Genomic DNA, 21581 nt, shown 5'->3' with positions numbered 1-21581 from the left:
TTTCATGCTGGAGACGCTCTGCTGGGTCGAAATGTTATTCAAATGAGGGGGCAGTCCTAAGCCTGTCATGGGTAGGACTCCGCCGTTGCAAATTGCTTGTCATTGATCGAGTGAGCGGGTCGGCGAATAAGTAAGTCTCGCCAGCTTGCATTGGAGAGCTCCAGCAATGGACGAACAACTATCTTGTCCACTGCCATCAAAACTTGTTATCGAGCAACTTAAGTCGCAAGTTATTTTTGTATTTATTTTAATATTTATTTATATTTTTTTGAATCAGTTTTTTTATTTTTGCATTTATTTTTACTCTTATTTATTTATTTATTTATTTATTTAGGGATATATTTATATTTAGTTGTTTTTATTTCCATTTATATTTATTTTTTGGATACAATTTTTGAATTATATTTTTAATATCCTTTTTATTTGTTTTATTTATTTATTTATTTAGTCATTTATTATTATTATTTTTAATTTTGGCAGTTTTGGTGCTCCATACAGTGAGTGGTGTCAAACAAAGACAATTTGTTCAAGTGTGATACCAGATTTGACCACTAGAGTTCTCCAGAGCTGATGAAAACAAGATCAGAATCACACACAGTCGCACACAATCACAACTATCCAATGTTGTCTGCTTCTGATTACAGCTAAGACATAGTTAATCAGTAACAGCTTCATATATATTAAGTAACACAGCCTATAACCATGATCCCACTGATTACGATTGAAAAGAGTAATTATGTCCCGTCACAGATTATGGGTGTATTATACAATGAGTGTTTTCATATGTGTCTTTATTTATATTTATATTTATATATGTGTCCAACTTGTCCCTAAGTGTGATTGTGGGTGTGGATGGTTGTTCGTCTGTGTGTGCCCTGCGATTGACGGGCAACTAGTTCAGGGTGTACCCCGCCTACTGCCCAAAGCCAGCTGGGATAGGCTCCAGCAACCCTGCGGCCCTTGTGAAGAATAAGCGGTTCCCAAAATGGATGGATATATTTATATTTTCACGTGTGTCTTTATTTTGTATAATAAAGTGTGCTTTATTGTTAATCCTTTTTGGACATATTCAAAACTTAGAAAATAACTAAAGACAGATTTGAGAAAAGCACTAGTAGAGAGATAGGAAGAGAGTCAACTTAGCATCAAAACCTCTACTCAGCTGTCTTAGTTCAATCGACCCGTCCAACAAAACAGAATTTACAGGTGCTCGTCAAAAATTTGAACATCCTCGAAAAGTTGAATAATTTCCATAATTCAATTCAAAAAGTCAAACTTTCATAGATTATAGATTCAGGGCCCACAACCAAAAAGATTTCAAGTATTTATTTGTTTATCTTTACATATATTTGGGCTTCCAGCTCATAAAACCCACAAAACAGGATTAAAAAAAATTATAATACTGTGAAGAAATCACGATGCATACTTCCCAGTGTTTTGCATGGGAAAAAAATATGGTATTTTCAAAACCATACGTCAATCTTCAGTAGTTGGTCGGGAATCCCTTGGCCTTAATCACTGCCTCGATGCGCCCTGGCATTGCCTGGGGGTCCTGGAAGCCCAGGCTTTCCTGATGCTTGCCGTCAGCTCTTTGTTTTTGGGTCTGGTGGCCTTCATTTTCCTCTTGTAATACTTGGAAATACTCTATTTTATCTCACACCATTACCGTCTCCATGCAGATTTTTGCATACAGGCCGCATTTTTGCGGGGGAACCAATGCACTTAAGTCTCGAGCTGCGCGACTGGCCATCTAGTTTTACTAATTTGAAAACACAACTACAAATGTGTATCTACTATCAAAAGTGTATGTTTAATATCATATAGGCCCTTATGTTCTGCATTTTGTGTTTTAATGACAGTATTGAAAGTGACACCATTGCTATTTTTAGACACCCCGTGATACTGTAATCGTAAAATTGCCCAACCCTAGTCCCAGATTGGTATTGTGGAGAACTCCTTTGAGTGATTCACGTTATCAATCTGGCTCTTGCCAGGTAGAGCTGTCAAAATTAATCGATTAATCAACAAGTAATCGATTATCAAATTAATCGACAACTATTTTAATAATCGAGTAATCGTTTGGAGCATTTTTTTATTTCAAATTGTTCAAATCCTCTGATGTCATCATATCAACATGAATTGTTCACTGATTTCTTTAGTCCTTCATGAAAGAAGACTGATTATCTTCTGTTTAATCAAAATAAGACATTTGCAAACACCTATTTCTGATGACCAAACCAGTAACATAGTACACTATCAACCCCCCGCCCCCTTTTTTTTTTATCGCTACACGAATACAAAGTATGAAATAACCACCTTTCACTGGTTAATAAACAGGAATCAGGGAAAAAATGCTTTTGCAATACAGTTTAATGCAAATTTTGAATGAATGAATGAGTCGATTAATCGATTGAATAGTCGATAGATTAATTTATACTCAAATTATTCGATATTGGCAGCACTATTGTCAGGTTAATATTTTTTTGAGTCTCAGTACATCTGTTTCTACTAATGCCAACATTATTTTCAATGCCAAAATGTAGTGGCTTTGTTCTTATTGAGAGGCACTCAAAGAGAAGAATGCTATTTATTGAATTAATGTTTTTTCTTTTTTTATTAACAGGTGCCAGAGTTTGTGCTGACGATGTGCCACCAAGCATCGTGCACCACCCCTCTGATGTGGTGGTGAAATTGGGAAAACCTGCCACATTCTCTTGCCGAGTGGATGGCAACCCAACGCCAAGCATTGAGTGGCTGCACAACGGCCAGCCCCTGGAGATAACGAAGGGAGATGGCCAACTGCAGCCCATAGTTTTGTCAGATGATCGGCTCTTCTTCCTGAGTGTGGGTGGGAGTGGGCGTGGCCACTCGCATGAGGGTACCTACACATGTGTGGCCAGGAACAGTGCAGGAACAGCTATCAGCCGGAATGCATCCTTGCACATCGCGGGTAAGTCTTTTGCTGATTAATATCCATGCAGAATTATTTTTTAAAAATAACTCTTGGAGCTTCTTGAATGTTATTGTTTGTTATTTAAAAATTTTTTTTTAAATAATATTTTTTTTTACCTGTTTTTTAATTTAATTTTTATTTTGTTTATTATGGGATTCATGTAAATTGGATTCACTGGTATTTGTACTATTCTTCTATGTTCAATACATGTTTTAACATTTTTTTATATTTTTTAAAATATTTATTTTATTTTATTTTTTTCCCTGTTTTTTATTTTTATTTTGTTTATTAGGGGATTCGTGTAAATTGGATTCACTGGTATTTGTACTATTCTTCTATGTTCAATAAAAGTTTAAAATGTTTTAATTGTTTTTTTAAATAAAATTAAGTGTCAGCCCTTTTCTATATTTTGTAGCACTGCAGGAGGCCTTCACTGTGCAGCCCAGTGATGTGGAGGTGGCAGAGGGGGAGGTAGCTGTTTTAAGCTGTGCCCCCCCAGTGGGACACCCAGAACCGAACATTATGTGGAGAAAAGATGGCCTACCAATCAACTACACTGACTTCCACTACACTGTAAGATATTTGCCTCTTCCCATAGCTTCAGATACATTTTATGCATTTTGCTTACGAGATTAATCTTACTCCATTACCTTGTATAGAATGGTAATGTACAAAAGTTTAATACCATCATTTGCCATTTTTTTCTTTTCACAGCTGTCATTTTGACATGCTAAAGGAGCAGATTTTAACTTGACTTAGCTAACTTTGGCACATTTACATTGTAAAATGTTGATCAATGTGCATTGTCCCTTTTAAATAAATAAATTCAAATGTGGCAAATCCAGGTCCAAAAAGTTAAAAACCTGCCACCGTTTGGCTTTAGGCCCAGATGCTAGCTAGCTATTGTTAGAGTAGACAATATTAAGTATTGTACTCTTTGCGTGTTCAATTAACTGAATGGTGAGATTCTGTTGAAGAAGTTCCTTTGCAAAGGTATTAATTACCAGAAGCTTCTGATTCACACAAGACAAGTGCTCTGTTCAAATGTGATCCTTCTCTCCAGCCCACATCGTTATTTATTCACAAAGAGGGTTCATAAAAAGGTCAGCCCACAACACACCTGGTTACAACTGAATGAATACAAGAGAATCCGTTCCCATGGGTATAAATCAGATTAGAAAAAATACAATAATAATAAGCCTGACTCCCTTCCGACACAGCAGAATCCCCGGCCCTCCCTTTAGATTACCTCCCTTTAGATTACGAATGAATAGACAGACCCGTTGCTCTTTCTCATGAAAGTAACACAGATAAGAATATAGGTCTATTCATATAGCCATACTGAGTAAACATAATTATAAACGGCTAAAATATAATTTAAAACTAAAAAACAATGTTAATAACTCATCATTCCCTCATTTGAGCTCTTGAGAGCTCAACACATTAAAACATTTTTTTTTTTTTTTAATGGTTGTGTGGTAAAAATAATTATCCTTAAAACATCCCTTTAGCAGAAGAGGAGGTAGTTTAGCAATCATATGACATTAAAAAACAATTTGATACATTTAAAAGATTTTTAGTGAAATAAGCATAGCATATGTGAGGCTTAACATAAAATGTTGTTCATTAAAAAATATCGCAATATATCGGCAGACGAATATGTGTTCTTTGAAGCCATCTTGTGATGAAGTTCTTTGAAGGTCTTTTTTTTTTTTTTTTAATGAAAAGAATGTCGCAATAGTTCGTCTCTTCTTTAAGAATTTGGGATAGACTACCCAAATTCTTCGATTTGTCACGGGATTATTCTGCCCGAAAAATGTGACTCTTCTTGGAATGATTGCCCAAGAAAAGGCACTTGACTTGATCCGTTGACTGATGTCCTCAAACGGTGACGAATGATGTCGAAACGGCCGCTCCAGAACGATCACTGGGTCAGCTGACGTGGCTCCAGATCGGAGGTGATAAGATTGATGATCCAGTTGTGGAATTTCGTCTCTCCTTTCAACCTGAGAGCATCAGTTGATGAGATGGCCGAGCCTGGCACGTCTCCGGAAGCCTTGTAGACCAGATGTGGAATTTTTCCTCACCAATTCCCTGGGGCCGTTCTCCTGAGTGCAGAAACTTTTCATTTTTAGTTTCTCATAAACTCACATAAATTTTATTTGGAGGAAAAAACCCTGATAGTTTTGTTAGTTGGGATTAATAAATGTTATTTGGTTAAGATCCATAGGTCCTGTGCTATTGGAACAGGAAAATATCTATTTTTGTGACATTAAAATAGAGCCCAGCCCTTGATTGAGTTGAATGACATTCGCTCATTCATTAATATAAGACAGAGCTTATAAATATTTATTTTTCAAATAGGTTTTGTTCAATAATAGGTAATTTTTTACCATGACTAAATTTGTTCTAAATTTTCATAACTGTGCCTTTCATATCTCTTATTCTCTTCCCAGAATCCCATGACCGGCCGAGTCCTGGCATGCTGGGAAAAACTCACATATATTCATATTATCTATACTCTTTTGCAAACACTGGGCTCCAAACATTACATTTTTTAAATATGATTCTGAGATAAAAGATATAATATAATATAATTACCTTCATTCGGCGAATATGCATTATTGTCCTTGCTTGCTTCAGACTTACTTTGCGATCGATTTCTTCTGGTAGATTTCACTTTCAAACTCATCCTGTCAATTGGAGTGTAGGCCGATACCCCACAACCTTTTTAATTTCGTTTTTAAGTTTGATTTTAATTTTCTAACTCGTCTACATTGGTTAAATTCTTAAACATAAACTCCCTCATTTGACAAAGATCCACTGATTTTTTCAAACACGTCAAGACAAAGGGAGGACAAAATAGAGACCTCATAACTCAAAAAACGTCATAAATAACTCAACCCTCTAAATCAGGCTATGAGATAAACAAAAGAGCTACAAAACACTATAAAACTGAGCATAAGCAGATACAACTTAAGACACTAATATATGATGACTTTGGGACCATAAAAATAGAGGTAACCATATTACTCTAATTCTCCTAGAGTCCCGAAAATTATTTAAACTGCCAATCAACCTCACCTCTTTTACAGATTAGTGGGGCTGAGGATAAAATCACACAAAATTTACAAATATCTACCATTTCCTAGATTTAATCAAACTAAAAATTATCTTCAAACTTCTAATCTTTTACATATTAGCGGGGCTCATAAAAAACACAGCACACAAAATATTTCTGGGATTTATAAATCACAGTCCTGTTAAAAAAAAAAATCAAACTTAGCCATCAAACTCTTAGTTAGTCTTTTACTTGTTACTACTCATTTTATTCTATTATTTATTTTATACTATAGCTGCAGCTGGACGAAGTCCAAAAAAGTTCCTCACGGGGAAAATAAAAATATATCATATTAATAAAATTCCCATTGTACCAATTCAGAAACTGATTCTCCCAAAAATATAGGCAAAAATTTAGTAGGCTATAGATTGAAATAAATTTTCTCAATCCCTCATTTCAAATTCACATATGTCGTTTCCAATTTTCTGAAATATCTTGCTATAGATCACAGTTCCCCACTCAACACATTAAAAATGCCTTGCATACACCGTGCAGCATTTTACTGAATGGATCACATCTCATTCCGACCACCAACTTTCTCAGTCCAGACCCCCAGCAAAAGGCAGGACGGCAGCTGTTGTCAATGTTCAGGGCGGAGCTGTGTCAGACAAAGTTCGATGAGAGGAGACATCTCTGTAATGAGGCTTGTACACAATCACTGGGCATTTTGGAAGGTGAACATCATGTTTTTCTTAGGCACAGGACGAGAAGACTGTTGCTCTGCGGCTTTTGACCTTTGATCTCTGCCACATCCATTCAGACGCAGTCTGCAATGTGGATCCGATGACACACAGTCTTTCTGAGAGCTCACCTGATCAAAAAAATGCACACTCGTTGATACAATGCATTAAAAATGCCAGACTGAGGATATGGGATCATAGCAAGACAGTTCACTCCCTGCTTTCTCAAAAATGTTTCGTAGAAAAACACAGCCTCTTTATTCATTTCTTTTTTCTTTTTTTTTTCTTTTTTCAATACCCCTTCAAATAGCTACTAGCCATACAACGTATCAGCAGCTGGGGCGCATCCCGTTCGCAGTTTGTAATCAGTGAAGGCCATCAAACCCTCATCTGCCTTGGAACTCAAACATCAGTTTCTGAAATGACACACTCAGAGAAAAAAAAACAAATATTAAAAATCATTATCAACATGTCAATTTCAAAAACATTCATAACTCCTTATTCAACTATCTTACTTCCAGCCACAGCTATACAGATATAGGCATAATTATATCAACTCAACATAGCTCAAACAAAATGCCATTATTTTATCATTATTCTTTCTTCATTTGTCCCGAAAAGGGAAAGTTAACAAATTAACCATCGTCATCAATCATTAAAATATAAAGACTATTAGCTCAGTCACTAAAAAAAAAAAATAAATAAAATAAAAATAAAACACTAATTTAATATTCTTTTTTCAAAAACTCAACAATATCTTTCAAATATTATTACTTATTTTATATTGTTTATCATTCCTCTCTTACCATTTTGACAAAAAAAAAAAAGTCCCATTACGAGGACACATTATGCTAAAAGCGCACAGCCCAGCCCCCACCTTTTTTTTCTAACCTAGAAACGGGGGGGGGGGGGGGGGGGAATCTTAACATTATAAATCGCAAAACCTATTTTATCATATTCCCATTAATAAAACAAACGCCACTATCACAACAGTATCATCTCACACAAAACAACACCAAACTTAGTTAAAATATTGAAGAAAAACAAACAAAATCCCCATATGCACATTTCTCACACACAATAACAAAAATAGCCCCCACCTTTTTAGAAGCTAGGTCACACACTCAAATGCATACGCACACACTCTTCAGTCATTATAAAATAATAAACGGTGTTATTCTATCAATTCGTTGTCTACAAATCTTATAGCATTTAAACCGCAGTTTTATACGGTGATTTCAGTAAACGGGTAACTTCGAACAAACCACCCGTAAACTGCTCCACAAATGCTGGAGTCATTTTAGCATCAAATTCAGCCTTTTTCCATTACCAACAAAGAAAATACAAAAGTCTGACATACCATTTTGTCCAGCGAAAGCTTTGTATACAATCGATCCATAGTTCGTTTTTTCATTGTTCATCGACGCTTTTATTTTTCGCTGAACCGGAAGCGCATTCAGGACAAACCATTCTGTATCCGGGTCGAAATCGCCTCCATTTTGTTTGTAGTTTTTGATGTATACATTCGGTTTTAATACAGTGACGTCTCACTTTTAGTATTAATAGTTCAATATGTTAACACATATGGCCACACACAGACAGACATAAGAATTACGTGACCTCTCGTTTATACACAGCGGTTACCCAATCCCGCTGAGCTAAACTGTTCTCCCTTTATTGCAAAATTTTTGCAAGGCGCTTATTTTCTTAAGAAATTGTCACGTACCATCGAATTCAACCGTGGAACAAAAGGAATTCAAACGGGAATCCTGACCTCAAAACTACATATTGTAGAAGCGCCAACAAAATAAAATAAATCACGTAATCTCTCGATTGCAAATACAGTGATACAAAATCCAATCATCGCTGTAATCAACCTGGACCCCTCAATATTGTTCAATTTCAAACAGGCGCTTTTTCAAATAAAAGACATATTACGTGTAGAGAACTTTCACACCAAGAGCCATGAACAATTATGTTACTTGTCCTCAAATCCGGCCAAAACTGCTTAAAAAACAGAAGCGCGTACCATAATCTTCGCGATCCTTAGTAAACAAGAAAGACTTGTTACGTCATCCGGCAAACCCTTTTATTCAATATATATTATGGTCTAAGGATTCTTCATAGCGTTGACGAAAAACAAAACAAATCAAAAAATTAACCGCTATTTCTTCCTGTACAAAAAAAGCTTCATCACTTCGAGTCTGCATCACGTCACCTTCAAATGCACCACTCCACGACGTGTTTAGTTCAATATCGTCGGAATTATCAACTCTCTAACGACATCAAACTATAACTTATTCACACAGATCTCATTTAAAATTTAGACAATTTGGAAGACGAAAAAACCAGCTGCAGCGGACCAGACAGACACAACCTCTTCTATGTGGATAACAGTCTCCACTTACCGTACTTTATTTATTTAGGCCTAGAAGTTCCGCCCGTCCTTGAACGCCGCAGCTTGTTCCACGTCAGAATAACACCATCCGTTTGGTTCAACGGAGGAGACCATTCGTTATAATTCAGCGTCGGCGGTCACCATTTGTTAGAGTAGACAATATTAAGTATTGTACTCTTTGCGTGTTCAATTAACTGAATGGTGAGATTCTGTTGAAGAAGTTCCTTTGCAAAGGTATTAATTACCAGAAGCTTCTGATTCACACAAGACAAGTCACCCAAGCAGTGCTCTGTTCAAATGTGATCCTTCTCTCCAGCCCACATCGTTATTTATTCACAAAGAGGGTTCATAAAAAGGTCAGCCCACAACACACCTGGTTACAACTGAATGAATACAAGAGAATCCGTTCCCATGGGTATAAATCAGATTAGAAAAAATACAATAATAATAAGCCTGACTCCCTTCCGACACAGCAGAATCCCCGGCCCTCCCTTTAGATTACCTCCCTTTAGATTACGAATGAATAGACAGACCCGTTGCTCTTTCTCATGAAAGTAACACAGATAAGAATATAGGTCTATTCATACAGTCATACTGAGTTAACATAATTATAAACGGCTAAAATATAATTTAAAACTAAAAAACAATGTTAATAACTCATCACTATCTAGCTAGCTCCTTAGCATGTAAACGATCACCATGGGAGCTAGCTCGCTAGCACCTGGGGCTAAAGCCAAACTGTGGCAGGGTTTTTACTTTCTGGACCTTGGTTTGACACCTCTGTAAAGGAGTAAATAGGTCAAATACATTTGACAACATCATTACAACCCACCCCTACCCCCCATCCTAATACATTTTGGTAAAGGTCCCAATTAATATGGCACCACCAGTCTGTCAGTCATCCTTGAGCAGTTGTGGTTCGGTAAATCATTCAATTTCAAAAACAAACATTGATTCCTCGAGTCTGAATTTACTTCACTTGATCTCATTTACTCCAGTAATAGCAGTCTGTGGGGACAAGTAGGTAAACACTTAAAGACACATAGTCATAGCGGTCTGTGGGCTAAACAACACAGTCAACGTCCAATACAGGGACAGAGTCAAAAAGGAGCAGGCTTGGAAAATAATGAGCGAGGAATTTGCCATGTTTGGTGACTTTATTTACACAGCCGTTAAAATATGAACAAAGATGGTATTAAGCATTAGCCAAAGGTTTAGCCACACCGCCAACTACTTAATGTCTATCAATGTTCAAACTTTATTTTTCTATCAAAGGAGGCAAAAACTGGCTACTTGTCCTTAAATACGTCAAGGAAATGCACCTTACATATTAGATTTAGTTTTTTTCATTTTCATACTGCTTTTAACTGTGCCTGACCACTTTACTATTGTCTGCGTTGTTGTTGTTTTTTAGTCTTGCTGACACTTGGGAATGCAAGGGAACGGAATTTCGATTCTTTGTATGTCTAGTACATGTAAAGAAATTGACAATAAAGTTTACTTTGACGTGCGCTAGCCTTGTGCATGAACTCGAGTACCCTGCTCGGATTAGAGGTGAAAAGCCTTCTAAGACAACCAGACCAGTTCAGGTGTCAATTCAATAAGAGTAAGGGAAGGTATGTATGTAAGGATATGTTAAAATGTGTATTTTTTTGAAGGATTAATATATCCATTCATCCATCGATTTTCTTAACCGCTTTTCCTCACAAGGGTCGCGTTGGAGCCTATCCCAGCTGGCTTCGGGCAGTAGGCCTGGTACACCCTGAACTGGTAGCCAGCCAATCACAGGGCACACAGAGACGAACAACCATCCACACTCACAATCACACCTATGGACAATTTGGAGTGTTCAACTAACCTGCCATGCATGTCTTTGGAATGTGGGAGGAAACCGGAGTACCCGGAGAAAACCCATGCAAGCACGGGGAGAACATGCAAACTCCACCCAGGAAGGCCGAAGCCTGGACTCAATCTCACGTCCTCTGGACTGGGAGGCGGACATGCCAACCAGTCAGCCACCGTGCCGCCCAGGATTAATATAATATCATATCATATCATATATCATATCATATCATATCATATATCATATCATATATCATATCATATATCATATCATATATCATATCATATATCATATATCATATATCATATATCATATCATATCATATCATATCATATAAGGTTACTTTCTCACTGTAGTGCTCCTTAATGGCCCGCTGTATAATTCTGTGCATGTTTGTGAAATTTAATTTAGATTCCTGTATTGTCAAAAAAGGCAAATCTCTCAATTGGCTATCAACTGCAGGATGGCTCAGCATGTACCACCACTGGCTTTGGAGATGGTGTTCTTGGGTTTCAAATTGGTTCCCTTAGAAAGACCCTTTACGCCAGTGGTTCCTAACCTTTATTGAGCCAAGGGAAAAATGACACAAAAAGTGGATTACACATATCAATTAGTTGTACATACTTTATGCTGGTGGTTCTCACCCTTTTTTCAGTGATGTTCCCCCTCTGGAATATTTTCTCAGCCAAGTATCTCCTAACCAGCGTGAAACAACATTTAAAATAGAGTGTTGTGCCGTCATTGTCTGATTTATTACATTTTGGAAGTTTATTTCATTCATCTTGAACTTTTTGGAAATAAAAAGATGTTCCTAAATAAAAGAAAGAAATAATTAAATTAATTATAGATTTGTGCACACACAAATTATTACCATTAACTGTTCTCCATTGGGGTCATAGCTTAATTTTAAATACTTTTGAAATGATTGACAGATGATGCTATAGGTGGCATACGACAGGCTGGGTCGAACCATTCTGCTAAGGGGAGACTCAGGTTTTTTTGCACAATGAAGTTGAATAACATTTCTTTTATGAACTTACATTTTATTGAAGTATTTGCATAAATTAGCAATTATTTTTAAAGCATTTTTGCATGGGTGCTACGTTTCAATTATTCTTTTAAAATCTCACGTACCTCCTGGAGTGCCTTTACGTACCCCCATTTGAGAAACACTGCTTTATGCCATCGAATAGAACTTAGAAGATTATTTATTTGTTCTGTCTGTCACTAAAATCTGCTGGCATAGATACATTATTTGTTCAAAATATTCGGACCAAAGTGAAATTTGATAATTTCCCACGGCACAGTAATGTACCATGGCATACTGGTTAAGAATGCTTTATGCTATTTACTGTCGTGGGTGGGTTGCATCAGGAGCGGCATCAGGTGTACCGTGTAACTGTCTAACATATGAAAGTCCCTTGCTTGACTTACAGGGAATAAGGCCAAACAAATCAATCTGCACCCAATGTCACATAAATAAAACGACACTGATATTTGAATATACTATTTTGTACATTTGTTAAGTGATGCAATTTTTGTCTCGTATGATTTCTTCCTCCACTGAACTGTTGTTGCGTGCGTATGTTTTTGTGTGTGCTATACAGGAGCTGAATGGAAAGCTTATCATCGCTCCTGCAGAGAAGAATCACTCTGGTGCCTATATGTGTGTGGCCAGCAACACCATGGGGGTGCGCGAGAGCAGGGCAGCTCGACTCACCGTGCTCGGTAGTTATAATTAGCATTGTTTAACATGACAGCATTTGGACTCAATACTATTATAGACAATGCAATTCCATGTTGAGAGCACATTTCCTCTCTTTTACTGTAGAAAAACCAGTTTTAGTGGTGAAGCCTGAAAATGTCTCAGTGAGAATGGGAGAGTCTGCCCAGTTCTACTGTCAGGCAAAAGGTGACCCACCACCAACGGTGGTCTGGAGCAGAAAGCAGGGGCCACTGCCCAACGGCAGGTATTTTGAATTTCAAATTACACAATACATTACACAGTACAATGTAATGCTCCTTTTATTCATACCACAAACTCCAAAAGACCAGAGTGAAGAAAGCTGGAGTTGGTAATTAACTAAAATGACCTTGATCAACATAGAAGCAAAAAGTAGTGATCCCTCTTTCTGTACTCTCCCTCTACATTAAAAGGCCTATACAGTTCATACAGTTTCAGGCTGTACAAGAGATTGTACCATCACAAAATCCCCCCAAATTGAACTTCTTGGCCATTCTTCCAAAAGTATGTTTGGTGCGAGGGCAACACTGCTCATCATCAAAAGAGCACCATAACTAAAGTTAGTTTTCCTTCAAGCACCTGCTATAAAACAAAATAAATGACAAGAAAAGCCTACTTGGACACCTAAACTTTATTTTAGGTTAATCAGAGGCATGTTAAGTGGTGACAAGTGTCTGCCGACTCTCATGTAACTGTTTAAATGTGATGAATTCTGAACATAGCCACATCCTCGTTAAGAGCACATCTGTGAAATCGTGTTATCTCACATGTTTATTTTTAATTCCACTCTCAAAAAGATTCCACTCTCACCATAGCTCAGCAAGCATCAAATGATTAACTTTGCATATTGCTGTTTTGTGATCCTTTTGCTTAATAATATGGATGAAGTTCCAAAGAAGGGGCAGCCACAACAAGGTGTGTAAGAACATGGTAAAAGAATAATAATACAGTGTTCCCTCACTATAACGCGGTTCACTTTTAGCGGCCTCACTGTTTCGCAGATTTTTTGTGTGTGCAATTTTGCATGCATTTTTTTTTTTTACAGTAAAGTACCTATTTTATAAAACTTATGAAGGTTTGAACATTGAGAATGATTAAACAAGAGAGAAATGTGAGAAAATGTAAATGCCTCGAAGACAAAAGTACATAAACTGTGTGGTGAGGGGTTTTAGAGCCTATAAAACATTTATACGATACGATACGATACAATATACTTTTATTTTCCCCGTGGGGAACTTTTTCCTGGACTCCGTCCAGCTACAGTTACAGTAAGGAAGAAACAACAGAATAGAAAGAGATACAATTAAATTAAATAGTAATAATAAATTAAAGTTAAATAAGAAGTGCAGCAATAAGAAATCTTCACAGAAGTATACAATATAATAAATATTAGCATAATGCTACCTATATATCAAAATGCTAGGTAGCATAATGCTACCTATACATTAAAATGCTAGGTAGCATAATGCTACCTATACATTAAAATGCTAGGTAGCATAATGCTACCTATACATTAAAATGCTAGGTAGCATAATGCTACCTATACATTAAAATGCTAGGTAGCATAATGCTACCTATACATTAAAATGCTAGGTAGCATAATGCTACCTATACATTAAAATGCTAGGTAGCATAATGCTAGGTAGCATAAGGATGGAGTGACAAACAACAGTAAATTACATCTGTGGCGTGTGAGATATTAATAATTCAAATACATATTCTACACAATCCCATCCATCAATCCCCCCCAAAAAATCGCTAATGGATTTTCATGACCATTCTTGTTAATTGATTGATTTTTATAAAATCCTACTGAGGCATTCATTTTACTGTGGATGTATCTGGAGAATACATAACTATTTTATTATTTACCAATCTCAGTTCACTTCAGCAATAAAACAGAAAAGTAAGTAAGTACAATTTGTTTCCAGATATCTTATGAACCCAGACCAGACTCTTCAGATCCATTATGTGACATCCCAAGATGCTGGCCAGTACACCTGCACTGCAGTCAATGATGTCGGTGTGGTCACTGCCACTGCACAGCTACTAATAGAAGGTAAAAGTACGGTAGTATGAATTTGAGACACACTTCATGAAGCAAAACATTTAACCTTAATAATGCAATATTTAGTAAAATGACATGTTCAACACCACTTTTTTTCAGACCGATACCATTACGAGCACTCAACTCTTCCGTAGTCACTGATACCAAGTACCAAGACCACGAGTAGTTTTGATACAAAAAAAATCATTCCAAAACAAATAATGAGATAATTTTAAAGAAATACCTACTGTATGCATCCCATTACAGCATTTCCCCTCAAAATTACATGAGATTTTCTATTCTTGTAATTTGTCATTAATAGTTCCTAATTTAAAAAAAAAAATAGCCACAAGAGGGTGGCCTATACTGGTATTGTCCTCCGTCGCCAGTAATAATATGCTGAAATAAGGCCAGGTATCAGCCCGATATCACCCATCTAAGTATGGCAGTAAGCAACTGATATTTAAACACAAGCATGAAGTAACACAGATGGATAGACAATATAAAAATACAGGCAAACTGTTCTTTATCATATGCCAAATACTACTACTACTATTACTGCAGTACACCAGTATTTGTGTTTTTTTTTTTTTTACTTGTTTGTGCCAAAGTTGAGTTCACTCACATACAGCGCTTGTATCTCACGTTTTTGCTCACAAGTCAAAAACATTGTCCGAACAATGGCTTATAAATGTTGTAATTTGTCACTTGTACGGTATCTCAAGGCTGTACTGTACGTTTTTGTCAGGTCCAGTCAACCTAGAACATTTAATAAATAGACAAGGAAGGAAGACAAGAGATGTGCACAGATTACAATTTCCTACTCGTTCTGAGGCACACTCCGCCAAGTCCTCAATTTTTAATAGGATTTTCCCTAGATGTTGCTGCTCTAAAGGGGAGGGGTCACACAGCAGCAACCTTCAAGGATATGAGTCATTGTACAGATAATAATACAGATGTGTCTTTCTTCGGCGCTGAAGGTTTCAACAGTCACAGTTCAAATGTGTTTCAGCCGCTTTCTTGTGATAAGGCACATTTCCTGTCCTGCAGCTGCAAGGTTATAATTAATGTTTTGCAATACTATTAGAGTAAATATGGGATAAGTTATGTACATTCATTCTAACAGTTTTAAATTTGACAATGCAGTAAGCTGTGACTACTTCCTCTAGCTGCCAGCACAAAACAGAAAGATCTCCACATAGAAATGTCAGCTCTACGACTGTCTCTAGAAAATGTCACCATCATAGCCCCAGGGTCCAACATATCTCAAGTCCAGTGGAAGGTATGTAAACAATGTTTGACAAAAATGTAGAGAACGTTTTGCTTGATCAGGTGTTTTTCTTCATTGTGTGCTTTCAGCTCCAATCCCTTCCCATTCAACCTCATTACATAGATGGCTTTGAGGTTCTTTATCGTTCCCTTTTACCTGCAAGCTCAGACTGGGACACAAAAAAGGTGACAGTGCCAAGCTTTCAGACACAAGTTGGCCCATTACGGAAAGGCTACAAGTATGAGTTTAAGGTTCGTCCCTATGGCAGCAATTTGTATGGCCGGGAGAGTAACACACGGCACCTCAGAGTTCCAGAGACGGGTGAGAAATATTTCAGTCATTATGTAGTTGTAGTTTTAACATTCTGAATTCAATGGTGACAGATTAATAACGTTCTTTATACAGTTCCCAGGGCAGCTCCATTGGCTGTGTCCATAACAGTTAACCACGATCGCAATAACTCTATCCACCTGAGCTGGGAGCCTCCACCATTTGAAACTCATAATGGGATCATACAAGGTTACCAGGTCATTCTCAAGTTGTTGCTTTCATCTATTCTCTCTTTAATTATACACACTTCATTTATACCACCTTCACAAGATTTCTTAATTAGATGGCCAAGTGTAGAAGCAAATGTGATAAGTCATCAGAGCCATTTTGTTCTTGGTTCACTTTTGCGCAGGACGAACACCAGAATCTTTTCAGCACAAATATAGTATATAACACATGTCATATTGTTAGTTAATGGACACTTTTCATAGACTGACTGTAGTTCTTATTCATTAAAATGTTGGCATCTGTTCAGAGGTGGCAAATCCAGGTCCAGAAAGTAAAAACCCTGCCACCGTTTGGCTTTAGCTCCAGGTGCTAGCCAGAGCCGTATATAGAGAGAGTCCATATGTCATGTGACCAGCAGGTCAATGGCTAAAGCCAAACTGTGGCAGGGTTTTTACTTTCTGGACTTGGATTTGCCACCTCTGCATCTGGTCAAGAACAGCAAATTTATGTGTTTTATTTTTACTTGACTTCAGTTTACCATTTATTCCAAGTGTGCACGATGTTACATTGTCAAGTGTAACACATAGCCAGTGGTTTCAAATAATAATAATTTTAAAAAAATGCTTCATGAAGCACTTGCAATATTACTAATATAAGCATATGTAAATATTTCTAAAAAATACAAGTTCTTAAAATGATTTTTTTATGTTCAGTAGGCTATTCTATTTCCGTGTCCTAAAAACCAGCATGTCTCTCATACTTGAATGGTTCAACCCAACTTGTAATATGTCACCTAGAACCACCTGTCAATTATTTGAAAACTTTTTTTTTATTCAGTTATTTATTTTTGAGAACAGAGCTTTACTTTGATCCCAAAGGAGAACACTTTATGTTGATTTATGTGGATTTTTTTTTAAAATATATAATTAAATTAATTATTATTATTATTATTTTTAGTTATATCTCTTTATTTCCAAATAGTTCAAGAGAGACCACATGAATACAAATAGAGTTCCACAGTTTAAATAAATCAGAGAATGATGGCACAGCACTCGTTTATTTTTTATTTATTAACCGGAAATGTTTTGCGCTGGTACTTGGGTACTTGGCTGAAATTTTATTTTACACAGCGTACGTCACTGAAAAAAAGAGAGTTGAGAACCACTGCTCTAAATTCATGATTTAGAGATAAAGGCAATGGAAAGTGATTACATTTCCACTGCATCTTTAAACCAAGATTGCCATCTAGAGGAGTAAAAAAATATCTCAAGTGCTCCATGAAGTTTCATTTTCCCATCTCTAATTTCTGAGCACAATTTTGAACGCATAACTTCCTATAACATCCTATATTTAGAAAAGATAAGTTTGATCAAGTGTTTGGAGAGGAGACAAAGTGTGGGGTGGACAGAAACTGTGAAAGTATACTCAACAAAATTGTAAACGCAACAGTTGTGTTTTTGCTCGCATTTTTTATGAGATAAACTCAAAGATCTAAAACTTCTTTCATACACAATATCACCATTTCTCTCAAATATTGTTCACAAACCAGTCTCAATTTGTGATAGTGAGGACTTCTCCTTTGCCGAGATAATCCATCCCACCTCACAGGTGTGCCATATCAAGATGCTGATTAGACATCATGCTGATTAGACATCATGATTAGTGCACTGCCCACAATAAAAGGCCACTCTGAAAGGTGGTGTTTTTTTTATATTGGGGATGGAGGGTGAGGGGTGGTGTTTGGGAACTCAGAAAACCTGTCAGTACTGACCAAATTCATGAGTCCCCCTCCCTACCAATAAAATAAACAAACTGCACCTTTCATTGTGGCCTTTTATTGTGGGCAGTCTATGACACACCTGTGCACTAATCATGGGGTCTAATTAGCATCTTGATATGGCACATCTGTGAGGTGGGATGGATTTTCTCGGCAAAACAGAAGTGCTCACTATCACAGATTTAGACTGGTTTGTGAGCAATATTTGAGAGAAATGGTGATATTGTTTTGGCTCTTTGAGTTCATCATAAAAAATGGGAGCAAAAACAAAAGTGTTGCATTTATATTTTTGTTGAGTATATAATTCAAATTTAGGATTTTTGTGGATTGGCTCAGATGTTGCTGCCCAAATCTAATGCAAACTGTTTCTTCATTCAGGTGTGGTGTGTAGAGTCATTTGAGCAGCACTACCAAAACTGGACTGTTGGTAGCAACCAGCACTGGCTTGAAATATGTGCCCTGCAACCAGGGAAACGCTACTGGATTACCCTTGCAGCAGTGAACGGGGCTGGAGTAGGGATGCCAAGTGACCCCCATGGATTTGTCATAAGTAAGCTAAAGCACATTTGAACCATTTTCAGGACAACGCAAACACTATTTGGAATCCATTCTGTCTTACTGCCACATGGATAATTATTTGTGGGGCAATTAATTTTGTTTGTTTCAAAGATCCACAGATAAGATTTACTTCAGAGTCAGAAAGCCAGAGACCGGATCAGTCTCCCTTGCTGATGCTGCTTCAGGACCCGGTTTTGATTGGCAGCATTGGCGCCTTCCTGTGGTGTATTTTGATGGTTGCAGCTGTCTGCCTTTTAAGACGCCACAGCAAAATGGCTCATTTAATTCCTGGACGTGACAAGACTAAAGGTGTGGAATTGACCAACAATTAAAACTAACAATTTAAGCATTGAAAATGTCCCCAGTTAGACATTGATTAATTGATTGACAGGGTTTAATCAATGTAAAGAACTTTAAGTTGCATGACAAATATTGTGTACACAGTAAATTTTATAGAGTGCATTTTACTCTAAAAAGAGTCTATTTGGTCCCACTCTAAATAGAGTCAAATTTACACTTACAACATTACTATAAGTATTTATACTGTGTATGAGAGAATTTACCTATGCCGAAAAACTAGTAACGTTTTTTTTTTTCAATTTAAATAAAATTTTGGAAGGAAATTTTGTGAGTACATTTTATTAGTTTATTTAAAAAATATAATTTAAAAAAACGTCACTCAAGGGTTGAGGAACGAACTGATGACCTTCAGCTTGGGAGACGGCCACTCTACCACCTGAGCTATGCCCCTCCTACTGTTTGCTACTATCCAAAAGGAGACCAAAAACATTCTCTTGTACACAAAATACTTTGAGTAAAATTTACTCTGAATATTTTACGCTCTTCCAAGTGTAAATTTTACTCTGTGGGACCAAATGGATTATTTTTAGAGTAAAATGTATTCTTCAAAATTTACTGTGTAAATAAAGTTTGATTGAATGATTGATTGCTCTTGTGATTTTTCTCCATAGGTGTGCGAAGACAAGCCAGAGAAGATATCTTCATTAATCACAGGTTAAAAGGAGTGAGGTGTGAGATGAACAATATTTCGGAAATCCTAGATGCTTGAAACTTACCTGCAGTGTGATTCGTCCTCTTCAGGATAACAGCTCCAGACTCTCCGTGGATCTCTGGGAGTTGGAGACCTGCTTTTAACAAAAAGTACCAAGACTTGTGGGTTCAAGGTCACAAACCTTCAAGGACGACGAACACAAGTGAGTATCGACTGTATACATGGAGAAGTCCATGCTTTCTGAATGAAGTGGCTTTCTTTCTTTTTCTTTCTTTCCTTCTTTTTCTTTCTTTCCTTCTTTCCTTCTTTTTTAAATGTGTAATTTTTCATTCTCAAAAAAATTAAATGACTCAGCCAGTCCTTCAATATTATTCTTTTAAAAATCATCCCCAAAAATAATTTACACTCTTATTTTGATCAGGTTATTTGTTCCTTTGTTCTCTAATAAGTCATGACAGACAATTCATGCAGCTTGCTCATTTTCATGATCTTGAATGATTGAGCTTGCCTTTTCCATTGACAGTAGATCCAAAAGCCATTCAGCCAATTACCGCTATCTTAATTCATGAATATTTTTTGGTAACGGACATAAAAGTCACAACAATGATTTGTTGGTTAATTCTTACATTTAAACATTATTTCCCTCTCTACTTCCCAGTTGGCATACACAAGGACATTGAGGAATGTGAACATTCAAAAGAACATGTCAAATATCTATTACTTCAGCCAAGAATTGTTTGACTGCTGCACAGAACCAAAGTAAACGGAAATGTCATGCAGCTGGGTTTTGAAACATTTGGGTCTACTTGTATGGTGTAATATAAGCTCTATGCACAAGTTTAATTTGGATCATTTTATATCTCATATGTTAAATGTTTCAGTTTTTAAATCCTACTGCTTCATGTTGAGAGCTAAACCTACTGTATGTTCCGTTCACATTGTGACTTTGCTGTCAGACAGGGATGAAATTAAAACTTATAAATATTTCAAACCATTCCTCATCCTGTAGCAGTTATACTGTTAGTTTACACTCATTGGCAGTATGTGTTCCCATCATGATTCCTTTATTTTTTTGTTCATAAAAAAGAACACCTGTACAGAGGTGGCAAATCCAGGTCCAGAAAGTAAAAACTCTGCCACAGTTTGGCTTTAGCCCCAGGTGCTAGCTAGCTAGCGCCCTAGCTAGCTCCCATGGTGCTCGTTTACCTGCTAGGGAGCTAGCTAGCTAGCTAGCACCAGGGGCTAAAGCCAAACTGTGGCAGGGTTTTTACTTTCTGGACCTGGATTTGCCACCTCTGCAACTTAAATTGCTACAGATATGAGTAATCAACCAGGCCAAAGATGGCCTGTAAAGCTGAGTCCATTTGATTGTTTTGTTTAACACCTGTATTTTATAAGTATTCTATTCAAGGATCAAAGAAAGCTCTTGGAACATTCTTTGATGATAAATATACTTTCTATTTGATGATTTTACATTCATTCCAAGATTTTACACAAGTAAATATCTGTTACTGGCTTTGAAGAAAAATAGAATCAGAGTAAAAAAATGTGATTAATCGTGATTAACTCGTTCACTGCCAGCCCAGTTAAAATAGCACTTTGACGTCTTTAACCGTCAATGGCAGTGAATGTGTTAATTACGGCAAATTGTGTGATTAATTAGTTTTTTAAAAATTAAAA

The 21581-nt window shown here is 36.8% G+C and overlaps 1 protein-coding gene across 8 annotated transcripts in view; it reads left to right on the top strand.

Annotated features, from left to right (window-relative positions):
- robo4 (roundabout, axon guidance receptor, homolog 4 (Drosophila)) overlaps nucleotides 1-21581 on the top strand; it is a 44253-nt gene that overhangs the window by 9417 nt on the left and 13255 nt on the right. For 6 of the 8 annotated variants that reach the window (XR_015090384.1, XM_086057722.1, XM_086057721.1 and 3 more), the window contains 12 exons: nucleotides 2624-2950; nucleotides 3369-3526; nucleotides 12603-12723; nucleotides 12827-12965; nucleotides 14671-14798; nucleotides 15956-16068; nucleotides 16146-16377; nucleotides 16462-16583; nucleotides 18710-18881; nucleotides 19001-19198; nucleotides 19861-19918; nucleotides 19991-20103. Coding sequence is in view for 7 of the 8 variants with exons in the window: in XM_086057722.1 (XP_085913848.1) it covers nucleotides 2624-2950; nucleotides 3369-3526; nucleotides 12603-12723; nucleotides 12827-12965; nucleotides 14671-14798; nucleotides 15956-16068; nucleotides 16146-16377; nucleotides 16462-16583; nucleotides 18710-18881; nucleotides 19001-19198; nucleotides 19861-19918; nucleotides 19991-20103 (1881 nt within the window). In the remaining variant the exon portion in view is untranslated. The remainder of the gene's footprint in view (nucleotides 1-2623; nucleotides 2951-3368; nucleotides 3527-12602; nucleotides 12724-12826; nucleotides 12966-14670; nucleotides 14799-15955; nucleotides 16069-16145; nucleotides 16378-16461; nucleotides 16584-18709; nucleotides 18882-19000; nucleotides 19199-19860; nucleotides 19919-19990; nucleotides 20104-21581) is intronic. The other 2 variants (XM_086057728.1, XM_086057723.1) reach the window with 1 other exon arrangement.

This window comes from Leptonotus elevatus, chromosome 16, assembly GCF_054856555.1.
Source record: "Leptonotus elevatus isolate MCC_2025b chromosome 16, RoL_Lele_1.0, whole genome shotgun sequence".
NCBI lineage: Eukaryota > Metazoa > Chordata > Actinopteri > Syngnathiformes > Syngnathidae > Leptonotus > Leptonotus elevatus.
The sequence above is the reverse complement of the archived record's forward strand: the minus strand, read 5'-3'. Positions and strand labels throughout refer to the sequence as shown.